The sequence below is a fragment of the Dryobates pubescens genome, chromosome 24, assembly GCF_014839835.1.
Source record: "Dryobates pubescens isolate bDryPub1 chromosome 24, bDryPub1.pri, whole genome shotgun sequence".
Classification (NCBI taxonomy): domain Eukaryota; kingdom Metazoa; phylum Chordata; class Aves; order Piciformes; family Picidae; genus Dryobates; species Dryobates pubescens.
This window is the reverse complement of record NC_071635.1, coordinates 2,813,760-2,837,021: the sequence shown is the minus strand read 5'-3', so window position 1 is coordinate 2,837,021 and position 23,262 is coordinate 2,813,760. Positions and strand designations below refer to the sequence as shown.

General features: G+C 51.3%; 1 protein-coding gene across 2 annotated transcripts; it reads left to right on the top strand.

Moving 5' to 3' along the window:
• The first annotated feature begins 313 nt into the window (after positions 1 to 313).
• On the top strand, positions 314 to 22,574 carry SCARB2 (scavenger receptor class B member 2). Of its 2 annotated transcripts, XM_054172696.1 has the most exons (13): positions 314 to 516; positions 6,412 to 6,569; positions 10,074 to 10,221; positions 12,240 to 12,428; positions 13,778 to 13,869; positions 14,760 to 14,879; positions 16,106 to 16,284; positions 16,953 to 17,071; positions 18,252 to 18,325; positions 19,140 to 19,191; positions 19,804 to 19,962; positions 20,098 to 20,156; positions 21,485 to 22,574. In XM_054172696.1, exons 1-12 carry the CDS (start codon positions 400 to 402, stop codon positions 20,125 to 20,127), a joined length of 1,437 nt encoding a protein of 478 aa, XP_054028671.1. In that variant the 5' UTR covers positions 314 to 399; the 3' UTR covers positions 20,128 to 20,156; positions 21,485 to 22,574. The 2 variants fall into 2 exon arrangements, with proteins under 2 accessions (XP_054028671.1, XP_009894267.2); XM_009895965.2 differs by lacking the exon at positions 20,098 to 20,156.
• Positions 22,575 to 23,262: the final 688 nt, after the last annotated feature.

Below are 23,262 nucleotides of genomic sequence, written 5' to 3'. Positions count from 1 at the left end.
ACGAACCCAAATTCTTCTGGGATACATTTTCCCTCCCCTGGTAAGCAGGGTACAGGGACCAGCCTGATGGACTTAGCATGACCATATCTGGGTCCCAAAACCTCCCCACCACTGGTTCTCACCGGGAAGGAGAGATGGAGGGAGGCAGGGAAAGAGAGAGGGAGAGAGGGAAAGAGGAAGAGAAGGGAGGGAAGGAGTAAAGGAGGGGAGGTAAAGAGGGATGGAAAGGAGGTAAGCAAGGCTAGAGGGAGGCAGGCAGGCAGGCATCGCGGCTCCTCCCGGCTCCTCCCGGCCCGGCGGCGGGCGGGGCTCGGCGTCCGCCCTCCCCCTGCGCCCGGCCCGGAGCCCGGCGGCAGCGGCGGCGGCGGCGGCGGCTGTGTCCCTCCTACGGCAGCAGCCATGAAGTCCCTGTGCCTCGTCACCGTGGGGGTCCTGGCCATGACGCTGCTGATCGCCAGCGTCTCCTTGCTGGTGGCACACGTCTTCCAGACCGTGGTGGACCTGCAAGTGAAGCAGGTGAGAGCTCGGCCCGCGTCTCTCCCCAGCCCCTCCTGGCCGGTTTATTCCCTCTCAAAATAACCCCGGGAGGCAGGGAGAGGGCTGACGAGTGACATTTCTGGCTCCCTCACTGCAGCAGCTGCGCTTGGGTGAGGGCAGGAGCATCCCTGGGCAGTGACCCCCCCTGCCCGGCACCACCCAGTTGGCTGGGGCTCGGGATGGGGGCCGAGGCTGCACTGGGCCTGGGCTGGGTGAAAACTGGGTAAATAGGAGTAAAAATCGTCTCTCTCGAGGCAGCTCTGCTGGCTGTGGGGCAGGGGACACCTAAGACCCCTCTCGTTTTGCTGTCCCAGTCACAGGCTTCTTGCAGCTGCCGTTCAGCTGCCTCTTCTGCTGCTCCGGTTGCTGCTGCCGCTGGAGCGCAGCCAGAGGTGCTGGGGGCTGGAGCACCTCTGGTGGGTTGCCAGGCTGGGCTGACAGCAAGGATTTCACCTTAAAGGCTGCTTCTAGAACCCTTGGAGACATCCATCCTGGCGCTTTGTAGGGCTGCAAAGATGCTGAGGGGAGTGATGAGGAAAGACACGGAACTGGGGCTTTTTAGTATGGGAAAGAGCAGAGTGAGGGGAGATCTCCTCAATGCTTGAAGGGTGGGTGGCAGGAGGATGGGATCAGGCTTTCTTTCAGTGCTGCCCAGTGACAGGACAAAGGGAATGGGCACAAACTCAAACAGAAGAACTTCCAGTGAAACATGAGGGAGAACTTCCTTAATTTAAGAGTGCTGGAGCCCTGGAACAGGCTGCCCAGAGAGGTGGTCTCTCTGGAGACATTCCACACCCACCTGGATGTGTTCCTGTGTGACCTTCTCTAGGTGAACCTTCCTTGGCAGGGGGGTTGGACTGGCTGATCTCCAGAGGTCCCTTCCACCCCCTGCCATTCTGTGATTCAGTGAGGGCAGAGCCCTTCACTGTCTGTGGTGCCTGGGCTTTTGTTCCTCTCTCATACAGGCTCTCTGCAGTTATCCAGTGGTCCAGTGAGAAGGGTCAACTGTGTCTGTGTTAGCAAGTCCTGTGAAGCAGAGAAATGAGCAATGATTTATCTGCTTAGTCTGAGGAATGTCCTCCTCTCTGTTACCCTGACAGAGAAACCCAAAGTCCTAACAAATGAAGGGATTTGAGCAGTGCTATTGTCTGCCTGGTGCCCAAAGTCTGCTGATCCCCTGTGCTGCCCTCACCAAAGCACTGCTCTGTTCCATGGGGTGTTGACAGAGGGCATTTCCTAACACAGAAGCTGTGTTGGCTTAACTTACATCAGTTTGGGTGAGTGAGTGCAGTTTTAGGTTGGTAGTCAGCTTAAAGCAACTTGTGGCACTTTGAACTGTGCCTGCAAACTTCAGGGGACAGCCAAAAAGGCAAACCAAAAAAAGGAGGTTACCACAGGGTAAGCTGTCATCCTGCAGCCTGCCAGTGTGGCAGCTGCTCTTCAGGGGCACCTGACACAGGAGGAGCTCCTGTGTTTGTCCTCAGGAGCACAGCATGGGTAAGGGAAGCCTTCTCCTGAAGTTATTTGCTCCTCAGCAAATTCCTTTTCTAGTCTGCCAGCCAGGTGTGCAGTGATGTGAGTGTTCAGGTATGCAAAGTCCTATGCAGAGCAAGCCAAATCAGCACAGCTTTGCATTGGCATGTGCAGGTCCTTCTCCCAGGTCTTGGGTCTCTTTGGAAAGGAGTCTGTAATCCTCTGCATCACAGCAGAAGTTCTAGGGCTCAGTCTCTTTTGCAGAGTCAGAGAATTGGTTGAGTTAGAAAAGGCTTCTAAGATCACTGAGTCCAACCATCAACCCAACCCCACCAAGGCCACTAAACCATGGCCCCAAGTGCCATGGCCACATGTTTCCTGAACACCTCCAGGGATGGGGATCCACCACCTCCCTGGGCAGCCTCTTCCAACCCCTGACCACTCTTGCAGCAAAGAAACTTTCCCTCCTCTCCAACCTAAGCCTCCCCTGGCACAGTTTCAGGCCATTGCCTCTCCTTCTGTCACCTGCGAGTAGGGAGAAGAGGCCAACCCCCACCTCACTGCAATCTCCTTTCAGGGAGTTGTAGAGAGCAGTGAGGTCTGCCCCCAGCCTCCTCTCCTTGCTGGGAGCAGAAGAGGGAAGGTTTGGTGGGAGAGTGTGGGCCTGGCAGGAATTAGGTGTGATCCTCCTTACGCACATTATCTCTTGGCTGCCTGCTCCTCACCCTCCGGCTTGATTATGTAAGGGGAACTTGCTCCTCGCTCAGCAGGGCTTTCAGTAATGCAGGATCAACTTCCCAGAGCTCAGCCTTTTCCTTCTTACTGCTCTCCAGCTTCCAGGGTACATCTGGATGGCACTGCTCCCCAGTGCTTCCCTCCTGGCCCTCTGCAGGAGCCAGCCTCCCAAACTGCAGTGGTGCAGCTTCCAGCTCCCAGGCTCTGCTGATTCGGCTGCTTTCCCTATGTGCTTTGTCCCATGTGAGCTTTTCCTCAGCTGTGTGCTGTCTGGAAAGTTGCTGTCTCTTGTGCAACCACATGTGCAGCTTAGAAAATCTTCTGCAAATAGGCAGATCCCAGTTTGCCTGGGAAATGTGGCAAGACTTGAGCTTTTCCAGCTGGACCTGGGACATCATCTCTCTGGCTCTGGCCCATCATAGCCTCCTCAGCCTCTTGTCACTTGCAGAAAGGACAAGAGGATACCCTTCTGACAGGTTGTTCATGTTCCCTTGAGGGCTTTCAGCAGTCCTGAAGCAGAGCTGACATGCAGTGAAGGGCTTTCTTTGCAGCCTCCACTGCAGCTGCCATGGAAGATGGCATCTCTCTGAGACAGGAATTCAATGAGTCTGAGGCCTCTCCAGGCTACTGCCTGCAGGACTGGTGTCTGATTTGAGGCTTCTGAGAACTTTGTTTAGGTTGTGTCTCTTGTCCTTGCATAAAAGTGCAACAAGAGGAGAGCTCTGATCCTCTGTCCTCTCACAGCAGAGGAGCAATAACTACAGCAGAGCTCTCTCTTACATGTCTCAGATTAAAGAGTTCATCTGTGAGCTCAGATCTCACAACCTGCCCAGCCTAGCAGTGAACACAAGCTCTGACAAAAAAACCCACAAGTGGTCCCAGTCCTGCCCCAGCAGATCCTGCTCTGGTGTGGAGGAAAGGCAGCAGAGGGATAGACTTGAGTGCCATGAGCTGAGGGATAGACTTGAGTGCCATGAACTGAGGGATAGACTTGAGTGCCATGAACTGAGGGATAGACTTGAGTGCCATCAGCTGAGGGATGTGGGCATATTTTTGGCTCAAAACCATGTGCTCATATTTTCTCTCAGGCCTAGGCTGTGTAACATCAGGTGATAACCCCAAATATCCCTGGTGGCACTGGGTGAAAAGCAGGAGGAACAAAAAGCTTCTCATATTTTGTTACTTGAGAGTTCCCTGGGAGTCTGAAGCCAGCTCAGAAGTTTGTGCAGCTGGATTTACAGCCCTGGCTGGCACTGCACAGAGCTATAAATAGGCAGGTGGCTTCTGTGGGAGTTCCAAACAGTGCCAGGCAGATCCAGCAAACAAATCACCAGATGACTTGGTTTCACTGCCCTTTTGCTCTGTGGCTCATGTCCCAGGGGGTCACTTATGATTTCAAACTTTCAGACTCAACCTGCCAGAGCAAAGCTCCTGCAGTTCCTTTTTATCAGTGCTCCTTGTGTGCCAGCTGGGGCATGAGTGTTTGTACAGAGGGCATGGTAGAAACCCACCTTGCATTAATGATGCTGCATCAAACTGGGCAGCTTCCTTGGCACAGAATCCTGGAATGGGTTGGGCTGGAAGGGACCTTCAAGATCAGCCAGTTCTAGCCCCCTGCCATGGGCAGGGACACCTCCCACCAGCACAGGTTGCTCAAGGCCTCATCCAGACTGGCCTTGAACACTTCCAGGGAGGGGACATCCACAATCTCCCTGGGCAACCTGTGCCAGTGTCTCCCCACTCTCACTGGAAAGAATTTCTTCCTAATCTCCTGTCTCAATCTTCCCACTTCCAGCTGAAGGAGGGTAGATAGATCACAAGCAAATAGGGTGGAAAGCATTGGGCTGCACAGGAGAGGAGGTGTTGGTAGTTCCAGAGCAATCCTCAGAGCTCCTGGAGCATGTCTGAAATAGATGATTTTCTTTTGTGTGCTGTGCACAGAATATCTGGCTGGAAATTCTCAGAGGAAAGCAGCCTGCAACTGCAGGGTGCTCCCAGCTGGGCTGGCTTGCACTGCCATGCAGCAGTACTGCTGCCATGCCAAGCTCCTGCCAGCAAGTTTTTCTGTCAAACAGTCTCCTCTTTATCCAATCAGTCAAAATGCAAATCTGCAGCTCCTGAAGTGGGGAGGCCAAGAATCAGTCCTGAGGCAACTGTGGCTGATAAAGTTAAGGCCTCAAAAGCAGTAAGGGAGGGATGGCAGCTGTCCAGTCTGCCCTCCTTTTGAGCTTGCACTTACAATATTTGGCTTGTTTGCTCAGAAGGAAGAAAAGAGCAAGTGTTGATGGATCCAGTTAACTGCAGATCATTTCCCCCTCTCTCCCTTTCTTCCACCTACAGGTGATGAGGTTTTCAAAGATAGCCTTTTCTTTGTGCTTGCTGCTAAAAATTCCACTCTGCAAGCCACAGTTCCCTTTGCTACCCCTGCTGCAGCACCAGTGGTGGAGCTGTGTGACAAGCCTTGATTGTGGTGGTGCTGGTGCTGATGCTGTTATACTGGGGGTGAATCTTCTCTGAAAACAACACATGAGGGCTTGAGAGGATACTCTGTGTTCACACACACAGAGAGGCACAGAGTGCTAGGTTGGGAGGGACCCCAAGGATCATCTGGTCCAACCCTTCTGGGTGATAGTGGAATTGAAATGAGCTGGCCCAGCACCCTGTCAAGCTGAGGCTTCAAACTCTCCAGTGTAGGACAATCCACTGCTTCCCCTGGGAGATGATTCCAAGCTAACAGAGCTGCACAGGGGTGCAGTTTACCCACAGGAAAGCAATTTTGTCACTTGCAGGCTTTCCTCACAGGCCACTGAAAAACAAAGCCTGCTTGCTTTGGAGGCAGAGTCTCCCAGCTGTGCTGGAATCTGGCATGCCAGGGCAAGGAAACCATAACCACAAGGAATCTGTGCTGCTTTTCTGGCCTCCTAGGAGGTCTCTCTTAGGACTGCTTGGCTTCCCACTGTTGAGTTCCACTTTTGTCTGTAATATTGGCATGTTTGATGGGGGTCTTGCACCAGGTGAGGTTTTTGCTGACAGAGAAGATGCCACAGGATCATTGTGTAATAGCTCCTAAGTGTTCATCCTGAAAAATGCCAGGCTGAAGTGTCTGTGGGAAGAAGTGGAACAACAAACCCAGCACACCTCTGCCCCTGGCCTGTGAGCCATGTAGCAGGTGTCTGATCTTAGGATTTAGTGCTTCAAAGTCAAACATACCTGAAATCATTGGTAGAATTGGGGCCTTGAATCCCATTGTCTGTGCTTGGTCTGAAGGCACAGAATTCCTCAAGGGAATCCTACAGGGATCTTACAGGAAGGCTGCAGAGGGACTGAGGGTGTCTAGGGACAGGACAAGGAGGAGTGGTTTGAAGCTGAGGGAGGGCAGGGTCAGACTGGAGCTGAGGAAGAAGTTCTTCAGTACAAGGGGGTGAGACTCTGGAGAAAGATGCCCAGGGAGTTTGTGGCTGCTTCCTCCCTGGGGGTGTTCAAGGCCAGGTTGGATGAGGCCTTGAACAGCTGACTCTACTTGAGAGGTGTCCCTGACCTTGACAGGGGGATTGGAGTAGATGAGCTCTGAGGTCCCTTCCAACCTGAGCCATTCTAGGATTCTCTCTCTCCTCTCAACATCATGCAGCACCTCTCATTAACAGCTGCTCTCTCTTTCTCTTTCAGGGAACAGTGCTGAAAAATGGCACAGAAACCTTTGAGGCCTGGGAGGATCCTCCCCCACCAGTCTACATGCAGTTCTACTTCTTTAATGTGACCAACCCTCTAGAAGTGCTCCAAGGTGCTACTCCTCTGGTAGAGGAAATAGGGCCCTACACCTACAGGTAGGACCATGTCACTGAACCTGTTGTGTGTGAGGAAGCCAAAAAGAGGGATTCAGAGCCCTTGGGAGCCCATTCTAGGAGAAAACCTAACAGTTAAGGTGTGAGTAGAAGTTTGCTCAGGGGAGTACCACCCAGACAGCACAACCAGGCTGACACCTGGAGACCCTGCAGTCAGTTCCAGATTAAGCCAATGACTTCTGTCACTTTTGGGGGCTGGATTTTCATAGGTTCATGGAGTGATTTAAGTTGGAAGGGACCTTAAAGATCATCCAGTTCCAACCCCCCTGCCACAGGCAGGGACACCTCCCACCAGCCCAGGTTGTGCAAGGCCTCATCCAGCCTGGTCTTGAATACTTCCAAAGAGGGGACATCCTCAGCCTCCCTGGGCAACCTGTTCCAGTGTCTCCCCACCCTCACTGCCAAGAATTTCTTCCTCATCTCCAGTCCAAATCTTCCCTCTTCCAGTTCAAAGCCATTGTCCCTCCTCCTGGCACTCCAAGCTTCATTCTGCATGCAGCAGTGTAAAGCAGAGCAGTCCTGGGGCAGGAGGCCTTATGGTCTTAGAAATCATGGAGATAAGAGAACCTCAGCAAAAAGGCTGATTCCTCCTTCTCCTTGGCCTTGGTCTCTGCACTGCCTTTCTGTTTCTTTCCTCACACACCTCAGCTATAATCTTTTCCCTTATCTCCTCTGCATTTCAGTGCTGTTTCTTTAGCCTTGGCCAACAACCTGGGGTTCTTTGGCAAAATACCTTGTATTAGGCAAACCAGCAGAGCTGGGGAAAAAACACAGAAGCTGTCAAGTTGCAAGCATTTCTTCACCTCTCTGTGTTACAGTGCTGATAATCAGTCAGCAGTGCATGCTTCCTGTCAGGAGGATAAACAGGGCCAGCTCCAGTTGTAGCAGATCCACAGACTGCATTGGGTTGGAAGGGGCCCTCACAGGGCATCTTGTCAGCAGGGGCACCTCCAAGATCAGGCTGCCTACATGAAACCACACAGTCCCATGCTCTTCTGCACCCTGGTTCTCAATCCCCTTTGCTGGCTCCTTTCTCCCCTTTCCTCAGCTCTGAATGTCCTCTGGGCATCATGCACAGCCTCACTTGTGAAGCTTGCACCTTACCCTTGGAAGGGTGAAGTGGGCTGGACAGGGCTGGTGGTGGAGCTGGCTGGGAGTGCCAGAGGGGAAGCCCAGCCTGAGCTGCTGGTTTGTGGCTCACTGGGAGAGCCTCCCCCTGCACTCCAGCCACGAAGGCTGTCCCTGGCTGGGTGATGGTGGTGCAAGGGAGGGAGGCTGAGCCTTCCAGTCCTGCATGTTTCACTGCTTCTGGCTGGTTTGGTTAGTCTGAGCCTGGCATGTCTGAGCAGGACTTGATTCTGCTGGCTCTGAAGGAGAGAAGAAAGAGGGAAGTTAGAAAGTGAGGTGTGCTTTCCTAGCAGATTCTTTAATCCTAGCCTAGCTGTCACTGTACCAGACTGTCAGCAGGGAGTGAGGGAAGAGAGGAGGCATGTGGGAGGAGAGGGAGAGGGAGGGATGGTGCAGATGGACTGCATGCTCCAGCCAGAGACAAAAGACCACGTTTGGTTCATAGGCTCCATAGAGCAAAGCATCAAAGCCTCATAGAATCACAGAACTGTTTCAGTTGGAAAGCCCTCCAAAATCATCAAGTCCAAACATCAACCCAGCACCACCATGGCCACTAAGCCATGTCCCCAAGTGCCATGGCCACACACTTCTTGAACACCTCCAGGCATGGTGACTCCACCACCTCCCTGGGCTAGGCCTGTTCCAATGCCTCATTTAGGTTTAGCTTGTGGCAGAGCACCTAAAATGCCCCAAGATGATGTGTGTGGCTCAGTGTCTTTATAACCTCCCAGGGGAGGTTCAGGCTGCATGTTAGGAAGTTCTTCCCAGCAAGAGAGCTTGGCCATTGGAATGTGCTGCCCAGGGAGGTGGTGGAGTCACTGTCTCTGGAGGTGTTTAAAGTAAGACTGGCTGAGGCACTTGGTGCCATGGTTTAGTTGATGAGCTGGTGTTGGGTGAGAGGTTGGACTGGATGATCTCTGAGGTCTTTTCCAACCTGGTTAATTCTGTGATTCTGTGATAAAGCACTGGGGAGAAGGGCTGGAAGTGAACTGGCCCAGACAAGCAGAGGGGAAAAAAAGCCCTAATGAATAAGAGAGGGGAGGTGGAAAGCTTAGCAGAATCTCTTCCTGCATACTTTTCCTGCAATCCACAGTTCTGACAGTTCACTTTGTGCACCCAGTTAGCACAGGGAGAGAGTCTGTAACAAAAATGGAGTGGTGCTGGTGTTCATAAAGCTTGGGAACTGAATTTGCACCATATAAAAGAGTTCATTCTGAAGTGCAGGCTGCTCAGCTGCCTGAGCCTGCTGAGTCCCAAAGGACACCTGAATGTTGCCTGGTCTTGGACACAGCTTTTTATCTTTAACATCCAAGATCCTTCTACTCACATCCCTGGTCAGGGAGTGTTATTTTCCTCTCCAGCCCTTTTAGAGTTGGAGAGGCTTCTTAAGTCTACATCCCCTCCAGAGCCTGTCGACTGTGACATTGCTTTGCTTCCTGTGTAAATTTCAAACTGCAGGACTTGTTTCAGGGAAGGCTCTTCACAGCTGTCCATTTCCACCCCCTCAGTTGAAGCTCTAGGGTATAAATTAGGCTCTTGCCATCCCGGGCTGGAAGTGTGCCTCTGAATCCTTCTGTCCTCTCTGAAATGTTCCCTTCCCTTGGAGGGTTTTAAAGATGAGATAGAAATGTGAAGTGCAATTAAGACTTTTGGAAGCCCCCTGTGAGGTGTGGGTCAGCTTACACTGGCAGCAGCAAAAATGAATCTGGTCCTGATGAACTGAAAGTGCCAGCCTTCTGTGCCTAAAGCAGCACCCTGCTTCTGTGCCTAAAGCAGCACTACAGCCACCAGTTAATGGCAGTTCATAGAATCCTAGAATGGTTGGGGTTGGAAGGGACCTCCACAGCTCATCCAGTCCAACCCCCCTGCAGCAGGGACTGGAGCAGGTTGCTCAGAGCCTGACCTTGAATATCTCCAGGGATGGAGCCTCAACACCCTCCCTGGGCAACCTGTTGCAGTGTTGCAGCAGCCTCATGGTGCAGAACTTGTTCCTCACATCCAGTCTAAGTCTGCACTGCTCTCATTTCAAGCCACTGCCCCCTGTCTGGTCACTGCAGGCCTTTAAACAGTCCCTCTGCAGCCTTCCTGTAGCCCCCTTCAGGAAGGCCTCTATCAGGTCTCCCTGGAGCCTCCTCATGTCCAGGCTGAGCAACCCCAGCTCCCTCAGGCTGTCCTCATAGCAGAGGCTCTCCAGCCCCCTAATCACCTTCAAGCCCTCTCTGGAACTGCTCCATCAGGTCTATGTCCTTTCTGTGTTGAGGGCTCCAGAGCTGGACACAGTAGTGCAGGTGAAGTGTCCCCAGTTAATGTTCTTTGTGCTCTGTGAACTTGACTGGAGGACAAGCTCTTGTTTTTCAGGGAGTACAGGCCACGAGTGCACGTGCAGTTTTTGGACAATGGCACCAAAGTATCTGCTCTGAATCCAAAGACATACATATTTGAACCTGAGAAATCAGTTGGAGACCCTGAAGTGGACCTGATCAGAACCATTAATATTCCTGCAGTGGTGAGTTTGCTTTCATTTCTGCTTGGCAATCATCCCCACACCCTTGCTAACCAGCAGCTGCTGCTTCACGCTGCCTCTCCCTGTGTGGTGACTGAAGAAGGAGAGAGGCAGCTCATGTCTGGGGCAGATAGCACCTTCAGCTTTGGTGTGGGCTGTTGGGGGGGTGGTTCATGGTGTCCCTCCCTCCCCACACACCTCTGTTACAGCAGAGAAGTGTGAGACAGAGCTGAAAGAAAGGAGGTGTCAGAATGAAACTGAAGTGAAAACATGCACCCCCCAAACTGTGTGAGGTGCAAGTGCCCTGCAGAGAGTCTCCTTCTAGTGATCAGAGACAGGCCCTGAGCTTTGGTCTCACAGGAGCAGTGTGAGAACAAGCAGAGCCAAACCTTGCAAAGGGAGTTAGACTGTAGTAAAATACCTGCTGGCTGTGTCACTAAGCCTTTACTCCCTGAACTAGCTTGGCTGGCTTCAATTACAGGCTACATTCACTTCTGCTTTCCCCCCAGCATTTCCCCAACTGCCTTGTCTGATTTTGTCAATGAGGGCATAAATGCCCTCTCTGTAGCAGCAGAAAGGACTCAGTGTGTTAAAAGCTGTGACCACTCACAGTACTTACAATTCCTGCCAGGCATTTGAGTGGTGCTAAGTGTTATCTCCTGCTCTGATTTTTGACTGTGGTGTATTGGAAGAGGCAGGGCTAGAACTCCCAGGTTGGTTCACCCAAGCAGTATTCCCTTCCTTTGCTTTTGCTTTTTAAAAGACATCTTTTTGCAAACAGTTCCTCTGCAGCCTTCTTGTAGCCTCCTTCAGGCACTGGAAGGCTGCTCTAAGGTCTGCCTGGAGCCTTCTCCTCTCCAGGCTGAGCAACCCCAGCTCCCTCAGCCTGTCCTCAGTCACCACGAGGGTGGTAGCACACTGCAACAGGGAAGTGATTGAGGCCCCATCCCTGAAGATATGCAAGGTCAGGCTGGAGAAGGCTCTGAGCAACCTGCTCTAGTGGATGATGTCCTTACTGTGACTGCAGGGGGGTTGGACTGGATGACCTTTGGAGGTCCCTTCCAACCCAAACCATTCTATGTTGTAAAGTGACTGGCCAGCTAGAAAGGAACTGCAGTGTGGGTTTGTTTGCATTTGGGAGAAACTGGTAGCTTTCAAACCCCTGAGGTGTGACTTCCTAAGGCTGAAATCCACAGCACATCTCCAGCTGTCCTGTGCTTGTGCTTTAGGAAGCACTTTTGCATGTTCCACTTCTGAAGACTCTGGCAATGGGTGGTGTGGAGCAGAGCTGGTTGTGTGCCAGCAGCAGGAGGAACAGGAATCTGCAGGAGCTCATCCCTGTGGGGATAAAGCTGCAGAACCTGTTAGCCACTGTGTTACCTGACATTTGGAAATGTGGAACTGGAAATACAGTTGAAACCCTGGTGAGACCACAGCTGGAGTATGGAGTCCAGCTCTGGGCTCCCCAGTTTAAGAGAGACAGGGAACTAACAGAGTCCAGTGGAGGCTATGAAGATGCTGAGGGGCCTGGAGCATCTCTGTGAGGAGGAAAGGCTGAGAGCCCGGGGGCTGCTGAGCCTGCAGAAGAGCAGCCTGAATGGGGATCTTCTCAGTGCTGATGGGGGACAAGAGGATTGGTGCCAGACTTTTCTCAGTGGTGCCCAGTGACAGGACAAGGGACAGTGGACACAAACTGAAACCCAGGAGATTTCACTTGGGCTTGAGAATGCTGCTGGAGCCCTGGAGCAGGCTGCCCAGAGAGGTGGTGGAGTCTCCTTCTCTGAAGAGATTCCAAACCCACCTGGCCATTGTGATCCTGGGCAAGGTGCTGTGGGTGTCCCTGCTTTAGCAGGGAGGTTGGACTGGGTGATCTCCAGAGGTCCCTTCCGGCCCCAACCATGCTGGGATCACACAAACCACGTGTGGTGCTGCAGTGTCTGCGTGCCTGTCTTTGTGTGCAGCTGGCTTTATTTGTTCTCCAGTAAACCTGACCACTGCTCCCTTATTCCAACCCCTGGCAGACTGCCATGGAGTGGACCAGGTCAACCCCTCTCCAGCTTGCCACAGAGGTGCTGCTGCTCCTGTACCAAGAATCCCTGTTCACGACTCGCACCGTCCACGACCTGCTGTGGGGCTACAAAGACAGGCTGCTGTCCACCATCCATCTGCTGCACCCCGAGATTGACCCAGTCTTTGGGCTCTTTAACAAGGTAACTGGGGTGCAAGACCTCCTGATGCTTCAGGTGGGGAATTACCATGGCCTGTGGGCTTTGTGGGGCTGGTTGGGCAAGCTCACTAGAAGCTTTTCCTGGCCGATGTCCTTAGCAATTGCAGGTTGTTTCTGGCATACAAATGCCATGCAGCCAGAAACCATGTGGAAGGCAGGCATGACTTCAAAACATGCAGCCAGGCTCCCTGTAGAAGCCAGAAGCCATGACTGAAAGGGTGTCTGCTTGCATGTCATTTTGAGCTGTGGGGACTCCTTGTTGCTTGGAGAGCTGGGTAAAGAATAAGTGTAGAGTTCCGCACCTGAGGAGGCACAGCCTCATGCACCAGTACAAGTGAGGGCTTGGCCTGCTGGAAAGCAGCTCCAAGGAGAAGGACCCTGGGAGTCTTGGTGGACAATAAGTTACCCATGGGACAGCAATGTGGTCAGGAATGCCAATGGTCTGGCATTGGAGTGTGGTCAGCAGGTCAAGGGAAATTCTTCTTCCCCTCTATTCTGCCCTGCTGAGGCCACATCTGAGTATTGTGTCTAGTTCTGGGCTCTCCAGTTCAAGAGGGTCAGGGATATATTGGAGGGTGTCCAAAGGAGGCCTTGAGGATGCTGAAGGGACTGGAACAGCTGTGTGATGAGGAAAGGCTGGGAGACCTGGGGCTGGTTACTCTGCAGAGAAGACTGAGAGGGGATCTGATCAATGTTTGTAAGTCTCTGAGGGGTGGGTGTCAAGAAGAAGGGGCCAGGCTCTTTTCAGTGGTGTCCTGGGATAGGACAAAGGGCAATGGATACAAACTGGAACCCAGGAAACTCCACCTCAGCATGAGGAGAAACTTCCTTACTGTCAGGGTGCTGGAGCCCTGGAGCAGGCTGCTCAGAGAGGTTGTGGAGTCTCCTTCTCTGGAGACTTTGAAGCCCCACCTGGATGTGTTCCTGTATGACCTGCCCTGGGTGACCCTGCTTTGGCAGTGGGGTTGGACTGGTTGATATCTGGAGGTCCCTTCCACCCCAAACTGTGTTTCTGTGGCCTGCAGTGCTCAGGTTATTTTCTGTGGGTTTATTTTTTTTGCCAAAGGTTGGACTTTTTTCAGCAGCAAATTTCAAAGGAGAGGAAAAGCTCCTCTGAAGTTTTATTTCCTCCACTTGGGAGGTGTAAGCACCTAGCCCATCACTTCCACCTCTTTTCTATCCAAGGTGGAGTTTAATGTTCTGCCCTTACCTCAGGGGCAGGCCATGAGTCCTGGGGTGGATTTAAAGTGCTGACAGCTTCACCTCCTGCCACCCTGTAGGAGGTGTTAGAGAATGAGCAGAGTGCTGAAAACCTCACCTCTCTGTTTGCAGATGAATGGCACTGATGATGGAGAATATGTTTTCCTGAGTGGGGAGACAGACTACCTTAACTTCTCAAGGATTGTGGAATGGAAAGGAAAAGAGTAAGTTGTGCCATGCAGTGTGGCCTCTGCCAACATGTGCCCTGTCCAGATTTTGGATGAACTTGAGCATTGGTTACCAAAATGGATCCTTTTATTCTGAGTAGCTCATGGCAGCTGTAGCTTCAGACCAGGCCCTCAGGATTTTGCTGTGTGTCATATAACCATGAAAGGCAAACATCCCAGCCTTTGGGGGGCACACTGCTGGGGACTCACCTCTGAACCTCTGACTGACTGCCCCTTGGCAGAGGTGACCCTCCCAGCCACCTCCTGGGACAGTATTGCTGTGTCTACAAAGTCAGTGTTGCCAGGCTTCACCCTGCTCTGGACCCAAAGCCAAGGCTGGGGCATCTTGTGGAGGGGTGATGTAGACTGGAGGTTAGGAAGAAATTCTTGCCAGTGAGGGTGGGGAGACACTGGCACAGGTTGCCCAGGGAGGCTGTGGGATGCCCTCTCCCTGGTGGTGTTTTCAAGGCCAGGTTGAATGAGGCCTTGAGCAACCTGGGCTAGTGTCCCTGCCCATGGCTGGGGGGTTGGAACTGGGTGATCTTTAAGGTCCTTTCCAACCCAACTCACTCTCTGACCCTTCAGTGGGCAGCCTGTGTTATGAAGAAGCCAAAGAGAAGCTACCTAAAGCATCCCTCTGCATTAACCAGAACAACTGCCAGCAGTGACATGTGTGGGAGGAAGTCCTGCAGGCGTATTCATGCTTGCCTGGCACCAGTTTCAATGGGCCACAAATGAAATTTAAACCCATTTTAATCCCCTTTTTGTGAGCAGAGCTGTGGCAGGAGGACTTGGCACTGTGTAGAGCTGATTCTGATTTGCTGGCATTGCCTGACCACCACCCAAAGCTCTTTTAACCTTTACTCTCTGTGCTTTGTTTTCTTCAGGTCATTGAGCTGGTGGACAACAAAGACATGCAACATGATCAATGGGACAGATGGGACATCCTTCCACCCACTGATCAGCAAAGATGAGAACATTTACATCTTTTCTTCTGATTTTTGCAGGTAAGGAGAAGAAAATGTCACTCAGACTTTAGAGCAGGATGTTTCTATCCACCCCTCTTGAGCTTTGATGTTAGGCTGCTGGTCGTCCTCCCAGGAGTGTTTTGCATTTATTCATGGCATGAAGGATGAGAGAGTTGCACCAGAACAACCCCATGCATGAAGGAAAGGATGGGCTGTATTAAAATAAAGTGAAGGCCCCCTCCCTGGAGGTGCTCAAGGCCAGGTTGGAGGAGGCCTGGAGCAAGCTGGGCTGGTGGCAGGTGTCCCTACCCATGGTAGGAGGTTGGAATTGGGTGATCTGTAAGGTTACTGCCATCCCAACCTATTCTATGACTCTATGAACACTTGGAAGCTGACTGGAAGGGCAGACTGGACTGCCATGCAAGCCTAGTAACGAGAAGAATGGAAAGATCTGTATCACCCTTGCCCAAAGCTGCTTTCCTCCACGATTTTCCCTTTCAGACAGCCCAGATTGCCCTCTGCAGTGATTCATGACTTGCTGCAAGATGCAGAAAATCTTGGTGTTTCCTTCCCTGACTTCCACCTTATCTCTTCCTTTGCCCATTTCCCTGTCTCTGAAAACCAAAACTGATCTGCAGTTCCCTGTCTTCCATCCCTGTGTTCCTTCCCTTGTCCCTTCCAGGAGCGTGTTGCCAACAGGCAGGAAGGGCCTGTGGTGACAGGACAAGGGGCAATGGTTTGAAACTAGAGCAGGGGAGATTTAGATTGGACCTTAGGAAGAAGATCTTTACTCTGATGGTGGTGAGGCACTGGAACAGGTTGCCTGGAGAAGTTGTGGACACCTGATGCCTGGGAGTGCTTAAAACAAGGTTAAGCAACCTGGGCTGGTGGGAGGTGTCCCTGCTCAAGGCAGGGGGCTGGAACTGGATGATCATTAAGGTCCCTTTCAACTCAAGCCACTCTGTGGTTCTATGAGTATGGGGAGCAGAGTGAGACCCTGAGATGCTGAAAGCAGGCATCAGTGCCCCTGCAGCAGCACAGCAGGCACAGGATTGTCTCTTTGGGGCAGCAGCAGAACGCTGAGCTGTGTGTTTGCTGAGCACAAGCCTGGTGCATTTCATAGAGGAGAGTTCTGGAATGGGTTTGAACCACGTCTGGAGCTTACTGCAGGTTTGCTACCCAGGCCTCAGCAAAGAGACCTCTGCAGCAGCTGTAGGTGTGTGCTCAAGACTAACAGCTCTGGGCCTGGCTTTTCTCCCTTGCAGGTCTCTGTACCTGGTGTACGACAGCTCAGGAAGCGTTTCGGGCATCCCAACCTACCGCTTTGTGCCCTCTGCTATGGTGTTTGCCAACACAACAGTGAACCCAGACAATGCTGGCTTCTGCATCCCACCAGGAAACTGCCCTGGCACTGGCGTCCTCAACGTCAGCATCTGCAAGCAGGGTACGTCCACAGGTGGCCTCGGGCTGGAAGGGACCCTCAAGGGCATCTTGTCCAACCCCCCTGCAGCCAGCAGGGATGCCTCCAGCTAGAGCAGGCTGCCCAGGGCCGCACTGAGTCTGATCTTGAATGTCTCTGTGGATGGGGGCCTCAACCACATCCCTGGGCAACCTGTTCCAGTCTCACCACCCTCATTACGCAGAACTTCCTCCCGATGTCCACCCCAAATCTCCCCTGCTCTAGCTTCAAACCATTGCCCCTCGTCCTATCACCACAGCCTCTTCTAAACAGTCCCTCCTCAGCCTTCCTGTAGCCCTCTTCAGGTACTGGAAGGCTGCTCTGAGGTCTCTCTGGAGCCATCTCCTCTCCAGGCTGAACAGCCCCAATTCTTTCAGCCTGTCCCCATAGGGGAGGTTTCTCCAGCCCTCTGATCTTCTTTGTGGAAACTTAAGACACGAAGCCATGCTGATGGTCCAGAAGGAAAAATGAGCTTGCTGTGAAGACAGGGAGTCAGAGTGTTGGTTCTGTAGCTCCAGGATGGACTTCACCTTTGACTGTTAAAGACACAGTGGAAATAGTTTTGAGGTCCTCAAAGGCTTCCTTGAATCCTGCTGTGCCTGTTTTAGGTGGTGACTTTCTGTGCTTTCACTGTCTGTGTTTTCACACTCCAGGTGCCCCAATATTCCTGTCAGCTCCACATTTTTACCTGGCAGATCAGAAGTTTGTGGAGGACATAGAGGGCATGCACCCAAAAAAGGAATACCATGAGACATTTCTGGACATCAATCCTGTGAGTGCAGCCTTTTTTTCAGGGGTCTGGAGTCCTGAGAAGAGAGCTGGGGAAGTGTGGGGATTATGCCTTCCATGGGAGTTTGCAGAGTTGCTGGGATTCTCACTGGGCTAAGCTGGACATAAAGGGAGCATGCAGCTGATGGGCCATGGTTTTACACTTGTGGTTTAGCCCTGGTAGGCAACTGAGCACCACACTGCCCCTCAAGCAGGATGGAAGAGATAATCAGAAGGCTAAAAGCAAGAGAACTCAGGCTGAGGAAAGACAGGAAGAGAAACAAACCCAAGAAAAAACAAGTGATGCAGAAATATCCCAGCTGGACACCACCAGGCAGTCCTTGAGCAACAGCAGCCCTGGCAAGCTTCCCACCCAGTGCTTCATCACTGAGCATGATGTCATAGGGTATGGGATATCCCTTTGGCAGCTTTGGGTCAGCTCCTCCTGGCTGTGCCCTCTCCCAGCTTCTTGCCCACCCCCAGCCTGCTCACTGGCAGGGCAGGGTGAGAAACAGAAAAGGCCTTCAGGCTGTGCAGGCACTGCTCACAGGAAGTACAACATCCCTGAGCTGTCAGCACTGCTTTTATCATCATTCCAAAGCACAGCCTAATATCAGCTGCCTCAAAGAAAACTAATTCTATCCCAGTTACAACCAGTACAACACTGATCTCCACATCCACACACACAAATGTAGGTCAAGGGAGAGAGCAGGATCACAGAAGCAGAGGACTCTGACTCATTAAGCTGTTCTGTGTAGCTGGAGCAGGAGGAAATGGCAGTGTTCCTCTCTAAGATCTAGTGCAGACTAACAGGTTCATAGAATGATTTGGGTTGGAAAGGACCTTAAAGATCATCCAGCTCCAACCTCGCTGCCATGGGCAGGGGCACCTTCCACTGGACCAGATTGCTCAAGGCCTCAAACAAGTGCAGGGATGGGGCATCCACAGAGTCTCTGGACAACAAAACTCCTGCCCTTGCAGGAGTAAAGGGCCACAGGCTTCCTGTGTGTGAGTTGCAACAGCATCCTGGTGACAGGAAATAAATAACAACCCTAAGCAGGCCTTGTCTTGCCTTGTCAGGTCCCCTGCAGTGTAAATACTAGGTTGTATTCTCCCAGTTCCTGGTAGTTGTTCCTGGTAGTTGTTCCTGGGGTTCTTCTGACACTGATTTCTTTTCTTCCCAGCTGACAGGGCTTGTCCTGCAAGCAGCCAAGCGGATGCAGGTCAACGTTCACGTCAGGAAACTACCTGAGTTTTTGTAAGTGCTCCCTGCTCAGCTCTGCAGAGAGACTCCTTCTAGCATGATGATTTACTCCTCACCAGTGCTGGATGCTCCTCTTCTTACTCAGCTTCTCAGCTGATGTTTATTGGCTCAGCTTTGCTATATAACAAACAAAACCCCCCGAAAAAGCAGCATTTTATCTGCCCAGTCCTCTCAGCTCAGCTGGTGAGGTTTCTTCACAGCAGCACCAGGAACACAGCTTGGGAGTAAGCTGCTGCTTCATGTGTGCCAAACATTCAGGGGTTTAGGTTGGTTTGGGTTTTTTTTCTGCTCTGCACATGTTGCTTGGACAATAGCCTCTGTGTTTCACAAATCTGAGCAACCTTCACCAGCAGCTTAGCTTTGCATTCCTGCTGACTGGCACAAATCTGTCATTCAGCTGGTTATTAATGAGCCTCTTCTGGATCCTTCTTGCTCTTTGTCTCCAAGTCCCAAAACAGAACTTACTATTTATATTGGAGGTTAGGAGTCATATATTCATAGAATAGGTTGGAAGGGACCTTAAAGCTCATCCAGTTCCAACCCCCTGCCACGGGCAGGGACACCTCCCACCAGCCCAGGTTGCTCAGGGCCTCGTCCAGCCTGGCCTTGAACACCTCCAGGGAGGGGCATTTCTTCTGCTCCAGCAGGGAGGTGAAAACCCACAGTCAAAAGGAACAAGCCAGAGGTTTTTCAGACACACTTTCCTCATTCATTGTTCTGTTCTACTCTGTCTTCAGAACCCTACAAGCTGCCAACTTGCAAACCCCTAATTTTGTGTTGTGTTTGTGCTTGTTTTTTCTTAACCCAGTGAGACAGGCAACATCCGAACCCTGATCTTCCCAGTGATGTATTTAAACGAGGTAAAGAATGTGGTTGTTCCTCTGCAGCACTGTGCTGTTTGTGTGCTTGCAAAAAATACTCTGAGCTAACCAGAACACCAAAAGCTGTTTGCTTTGTGGTCTTGTGCAGTGGGAGGGAGAAGCTGGTGCTGTTTCTATGCTGCCTGCCCCTTCTCGACCACCGCATTAAGTTCAGCCTTGCCAAACACTCTCAGTCCTTTCCATTTCCAAAGTACTGACCATGAGGAAAAGGGCTGCTCAGCTGAGGAGGAGGGAGTTCAGGAGGTCCCATCTCTTTGGTTTTCTGAGTCATCTTTTGTGAGCATTCCTGTTGCCATCACTGAATGCCTTAGGTTCAGTTTTAGTGATGCACGCCATCATTTCAGGCCTGCATTACTCCGTTCCTAAACTGAGAGTTAAAAATCACTGCTTGCTTCTGGAGTGCAGACCACATGATCCCTCTGGCTGTGTGAGGAGAGCTAAGAATTCCTAAAGGATATCAAGAAGCAGTGAAGTAGAGGGGGGGAGAGTTGTGGGAGTGTTGTTTCCCTACCCTGCACAAAACTAAACGGATCTCATAGCAAGGAAGAGCACAAATAATTTCTTCTCCCTCTTCATCTCTCTCTGCTCCAGAGTGTTCTGATTGATGAAGGATCTGCCACCAAGCTCAGGCACGTCCTGCTGGAAGCCAGTGTTGTCACTGGGATCCCCTTTGTGATCATGGCTCTAGGAATTGTTTTTGGGATTGTTTTTATCGTGCTCGTGTGCAGGTCCCGGGGAGTGAGCGAAGAGGTGAGTGGCCTTGGAATGTCACCTTGCCTCCTGCACACCATTCTGTGTTGCATTTCCTTGTGGTTGATTTTACCTGTTCAGTGTCCTTCTGCATACATTTTTATATGTTGTTTCTGTTTAAAATGCCCTTTCTAGGGAAGGGAAGTTTTAATAGACTCAGAATAAAAGCAGCAAAGCAAAGGAATGGAGCTAATGTAAGGAACCATGGTAAGGCAGGTCCTGTCTTTTGTGCCTAATTCCCTTGCCAGCAGTAGTACAAAAATAATAAAATCAGCCTGTCTAGAGGACCCTGAAGGATAAGATGCAAAAGGAATTAATAAAACTCAAACACACTGGATGGGCAGGTTTAAGCCAGCAGCAATCTGACAGTGTTCTCAGCAGAAACAATTGTGTGCTGCCAGCAGATCGCTCTTCGGAACCACGATGCCAAACTGGCAGCCAAAAGGCAGATGAATTTTACAGCAGAGAGCTTTCTCCAGACACTGCTGGTTTGCATGTCTGTTTCTGAGGAGTTCTGTCACAGAATGAGATGTTCTGTCACAGAATGACATGCTGGCATTAAGGCTGCTGGTCATGTCAAAAGCTGATGCCAAAATTTCACCCTGCTGGACAAGGCAGCTGCGCTCAGCCCAGACAAACCCTTTGGTCAGAGACACAGACTGGGTACTCTAGGAGGCTGTTTTCTCCTTGTAGTTGCTGTGGTCTTAAGTGTGGTCTTGCTTGCGTGATGTTTCCCAAATCCAACTTTCCAACAGTGTGAGAAAGCACCCTCAAGCCTGCCTCCAGAGCGCCCAGCCACACCATGTCCCACTGCCATCACACCTCCAACAGGACCGTGTGATGGTCGTGGCAGCAAGGCCTGCAAGCTCCTTTCCTCAAGCAGCAGCTTTGAGCAGCTGACCTTGGCTTGCTTGGCTTCATGCTTTATTTTCTCAGGAGGCATTTCATGAGCAGATGCTCTCAGGACTGTACTTCAGGTTCCTTTACAAGCCAGCCTGGTACTTTTTCCTTTGAGCTGTTGAGTCTCGCTGTGTTTAGAGAGTCAAAACTGTCCCATCACCTGAGGCTCCTGTCCCAGGCATTCCTGCTCCACCCTACATGTATAGCTTCCTGCCAGCTCTCCTGAATGTTCCTGAACAGTGCAGAGGGATTAAAATGACAAAGCAACACCTGAATTCCATGGGTTTTCTGCATTGCTTTTGTTGCTCTTCCTGCAAACCAAAGTACTTCAGCTGGTTACAGCTCTCCCTGCAGTCCACCTTCCTCCAGGGTGGTTACAGCCTGCCATCATCTGCAGGGTCCTAACAGGGAGCCTGAGGAGCCTGCCCAAGCTGCCACCCACCCTCTGGTGCTTTTTCAGTGCTGTGCTAGCTCTCTTAGAGGAGACTGTACTTAGAAGTAGGAGCCAAGAGCTTTTTCCCTCCCTGTTTGGAGTTTGGCAGTCCAGCTTCTCCCCCATGGAAGCTCTCCAGTGGGCCACAGTTAACTTTGCTGTGTTGTGTGTTTTTTTTCCTTCTTTCAGAGTACTGAAGATGAAAGGTCCCCACTCATCAGGACATCTTAGTAGATTTTAACATGGGTTTGGAGAGTAAACCATTAGAGCTGACCTAATACCAACTACCACTATCCAGTGCTGTCCACTGGGGAGAAACGATGGGCTCAAGTATTTAACTTCTTGTGGTACAGAGGTGGAAGAGAATCTGCACTGTCAGCAGGGGAGGAGACTTTTCTTACCAGCTGTGTTCCAGTTTCAAAATGACCTTTTCAAACTGCTTGAGATCCTGCTTTTATCAACTCTGCACTCTCTTTGTACCTGCACTGACAGCCACAGATGATCACAACCACTCTATCAGTGAAAAGGGCCTGATTCATGAGAGGAACACCATGGGTAACCTTGGAGACCAGCCTCAGGAGTGTGGGCTGCAAAGAACCCTTCTAGAATCAGAGCAGGATCCTGGAGCATCCAGGAGCCAGGGACAATTTTGCCATAGGCCTAGTATTGTTTTCTCTGTAAAGTGTTATGCACTGACTGTTGTTAATGTCACCAGCCCTTTCACAGCACTGATTGGTACAACTAACCCAAAACACTGAGCAAAACTCTGTTAAGCAGCTGTACTTTCCAGGTAAAAAGAAGCCTCTTAACCCTTCTAACTCTGCACAGGATCCTGTTGCATGTTAGCCATGCTTAAAGGTTTTGAGTTTGGTTTTTCCCCTTCAACTTAAAACACAACAGAATGTTCTCAAGGGTGGAGGGTCCAAAACTGCTGTTCTTTATTCTCTGGGGTGTGTGTCACAGCTCTCAGCTGTGTGGTTTGACATGAGCACAGGTTGGCAGTCACAGTCACTGCCTGGGGTAAAAGCACACCTCTCTGTTAAGGTTTGTGTAAGGCTTTGGGGAGTCCAACACCACCTTCCTTTTGCTTTGGTTTGTTGGGGGTTTTTTTAACTTGTCAAGTGGAAACTTGTTTTAAAAATCACCAAAAGTATTCCCCCCCCCCCCCAATTAAAAGAATATTCTCATTGAGAAGTATTTCCATTAGAGCTAGAGAATGAAATGTGTTTGAAAACTGTATTATTGTCTTCTAAATAGAGGCATTGGTTTTTGCATTGTTCTGGTTCAGGTTTGGTTGGTTTTCCTAGCTGATGATTTGTTCAGTGGTTTTGTTCCTCTGGAGCCAGCTCTGGCTGGGAAGTTCCATGCTGCCTGCAGTTACTTAATGTCTGTATTAGCTAAAGAAAGGGCTGGCACAGCCCAGGTTCCTCACAGTGCCACAGCTGCAGCTTTGCCTCTGCCATGTGTTTTCCTCAGAGCTGGTATGTTAAACCTTACCTGAGAAGCAGGACTCCAGCAGGACATTCACCTTGAGTGCTGCAAGCCCAGGGACTGAGAAACTCATCACAGCTTCCTACAGCCTCACAGGAGCTCTTCTGGAGCAACTACTCCAACTGACACCATGGGCCAAAACTGCCACCTCCTCACCACACCTCCCAAAATGTTGTTTTCTGGGCAGCCAGGCTGGAAATAACCACTGTGAAAACATGCTGGGAATTGTCTTTGCTCTGCCTTTAGCCAGGTGCTGCTCTTCTCACCATGTTCTGGACACATTGTTGGAGTGACAGACACCTCGGCCACCTCTGCTGTTCTTGTGCTTCCCTGGCCAATGGTTAAGAACAACAGCTCCTGGAGGGAATGTGCAGTGGACTTTCTTTCCTAGCTGCCTGCCAAGGCCTGCAGATTAATGGTATAAGAAAGGGAGACCACTCTAGGAGTACTCTATCCAGCTCTGGAACCCCCAGCAC

What these genes read in the sequence shown, in the direction of transcription:
- SCARB2 (XM_009895965.2), top strand. Translation starts at nt 400, where the DNA reads ATGAAGTCCCTGTGCCTCGTCACCGTGGGGGTCCTGGCCATGACGCTG. An exon ending in TGGACCTGCAAGTGAAGCAG is followed by an intron (nt 517 to 6,411) that starts GTGAGAGCTCGG and finishes TTTCTCTTTCAG; the next exon opens with GGAACAGTGCTGAAAAATGG. An exon ending in TCTTTGGGCTCTTTAACAAG is followed by an intron (nt 12,429 to 13,777) that starts GTAACTGGGGTG and finishes CTCTGTTTGCAG; the next exon opens with ATGAATGGCACTGATGATGG.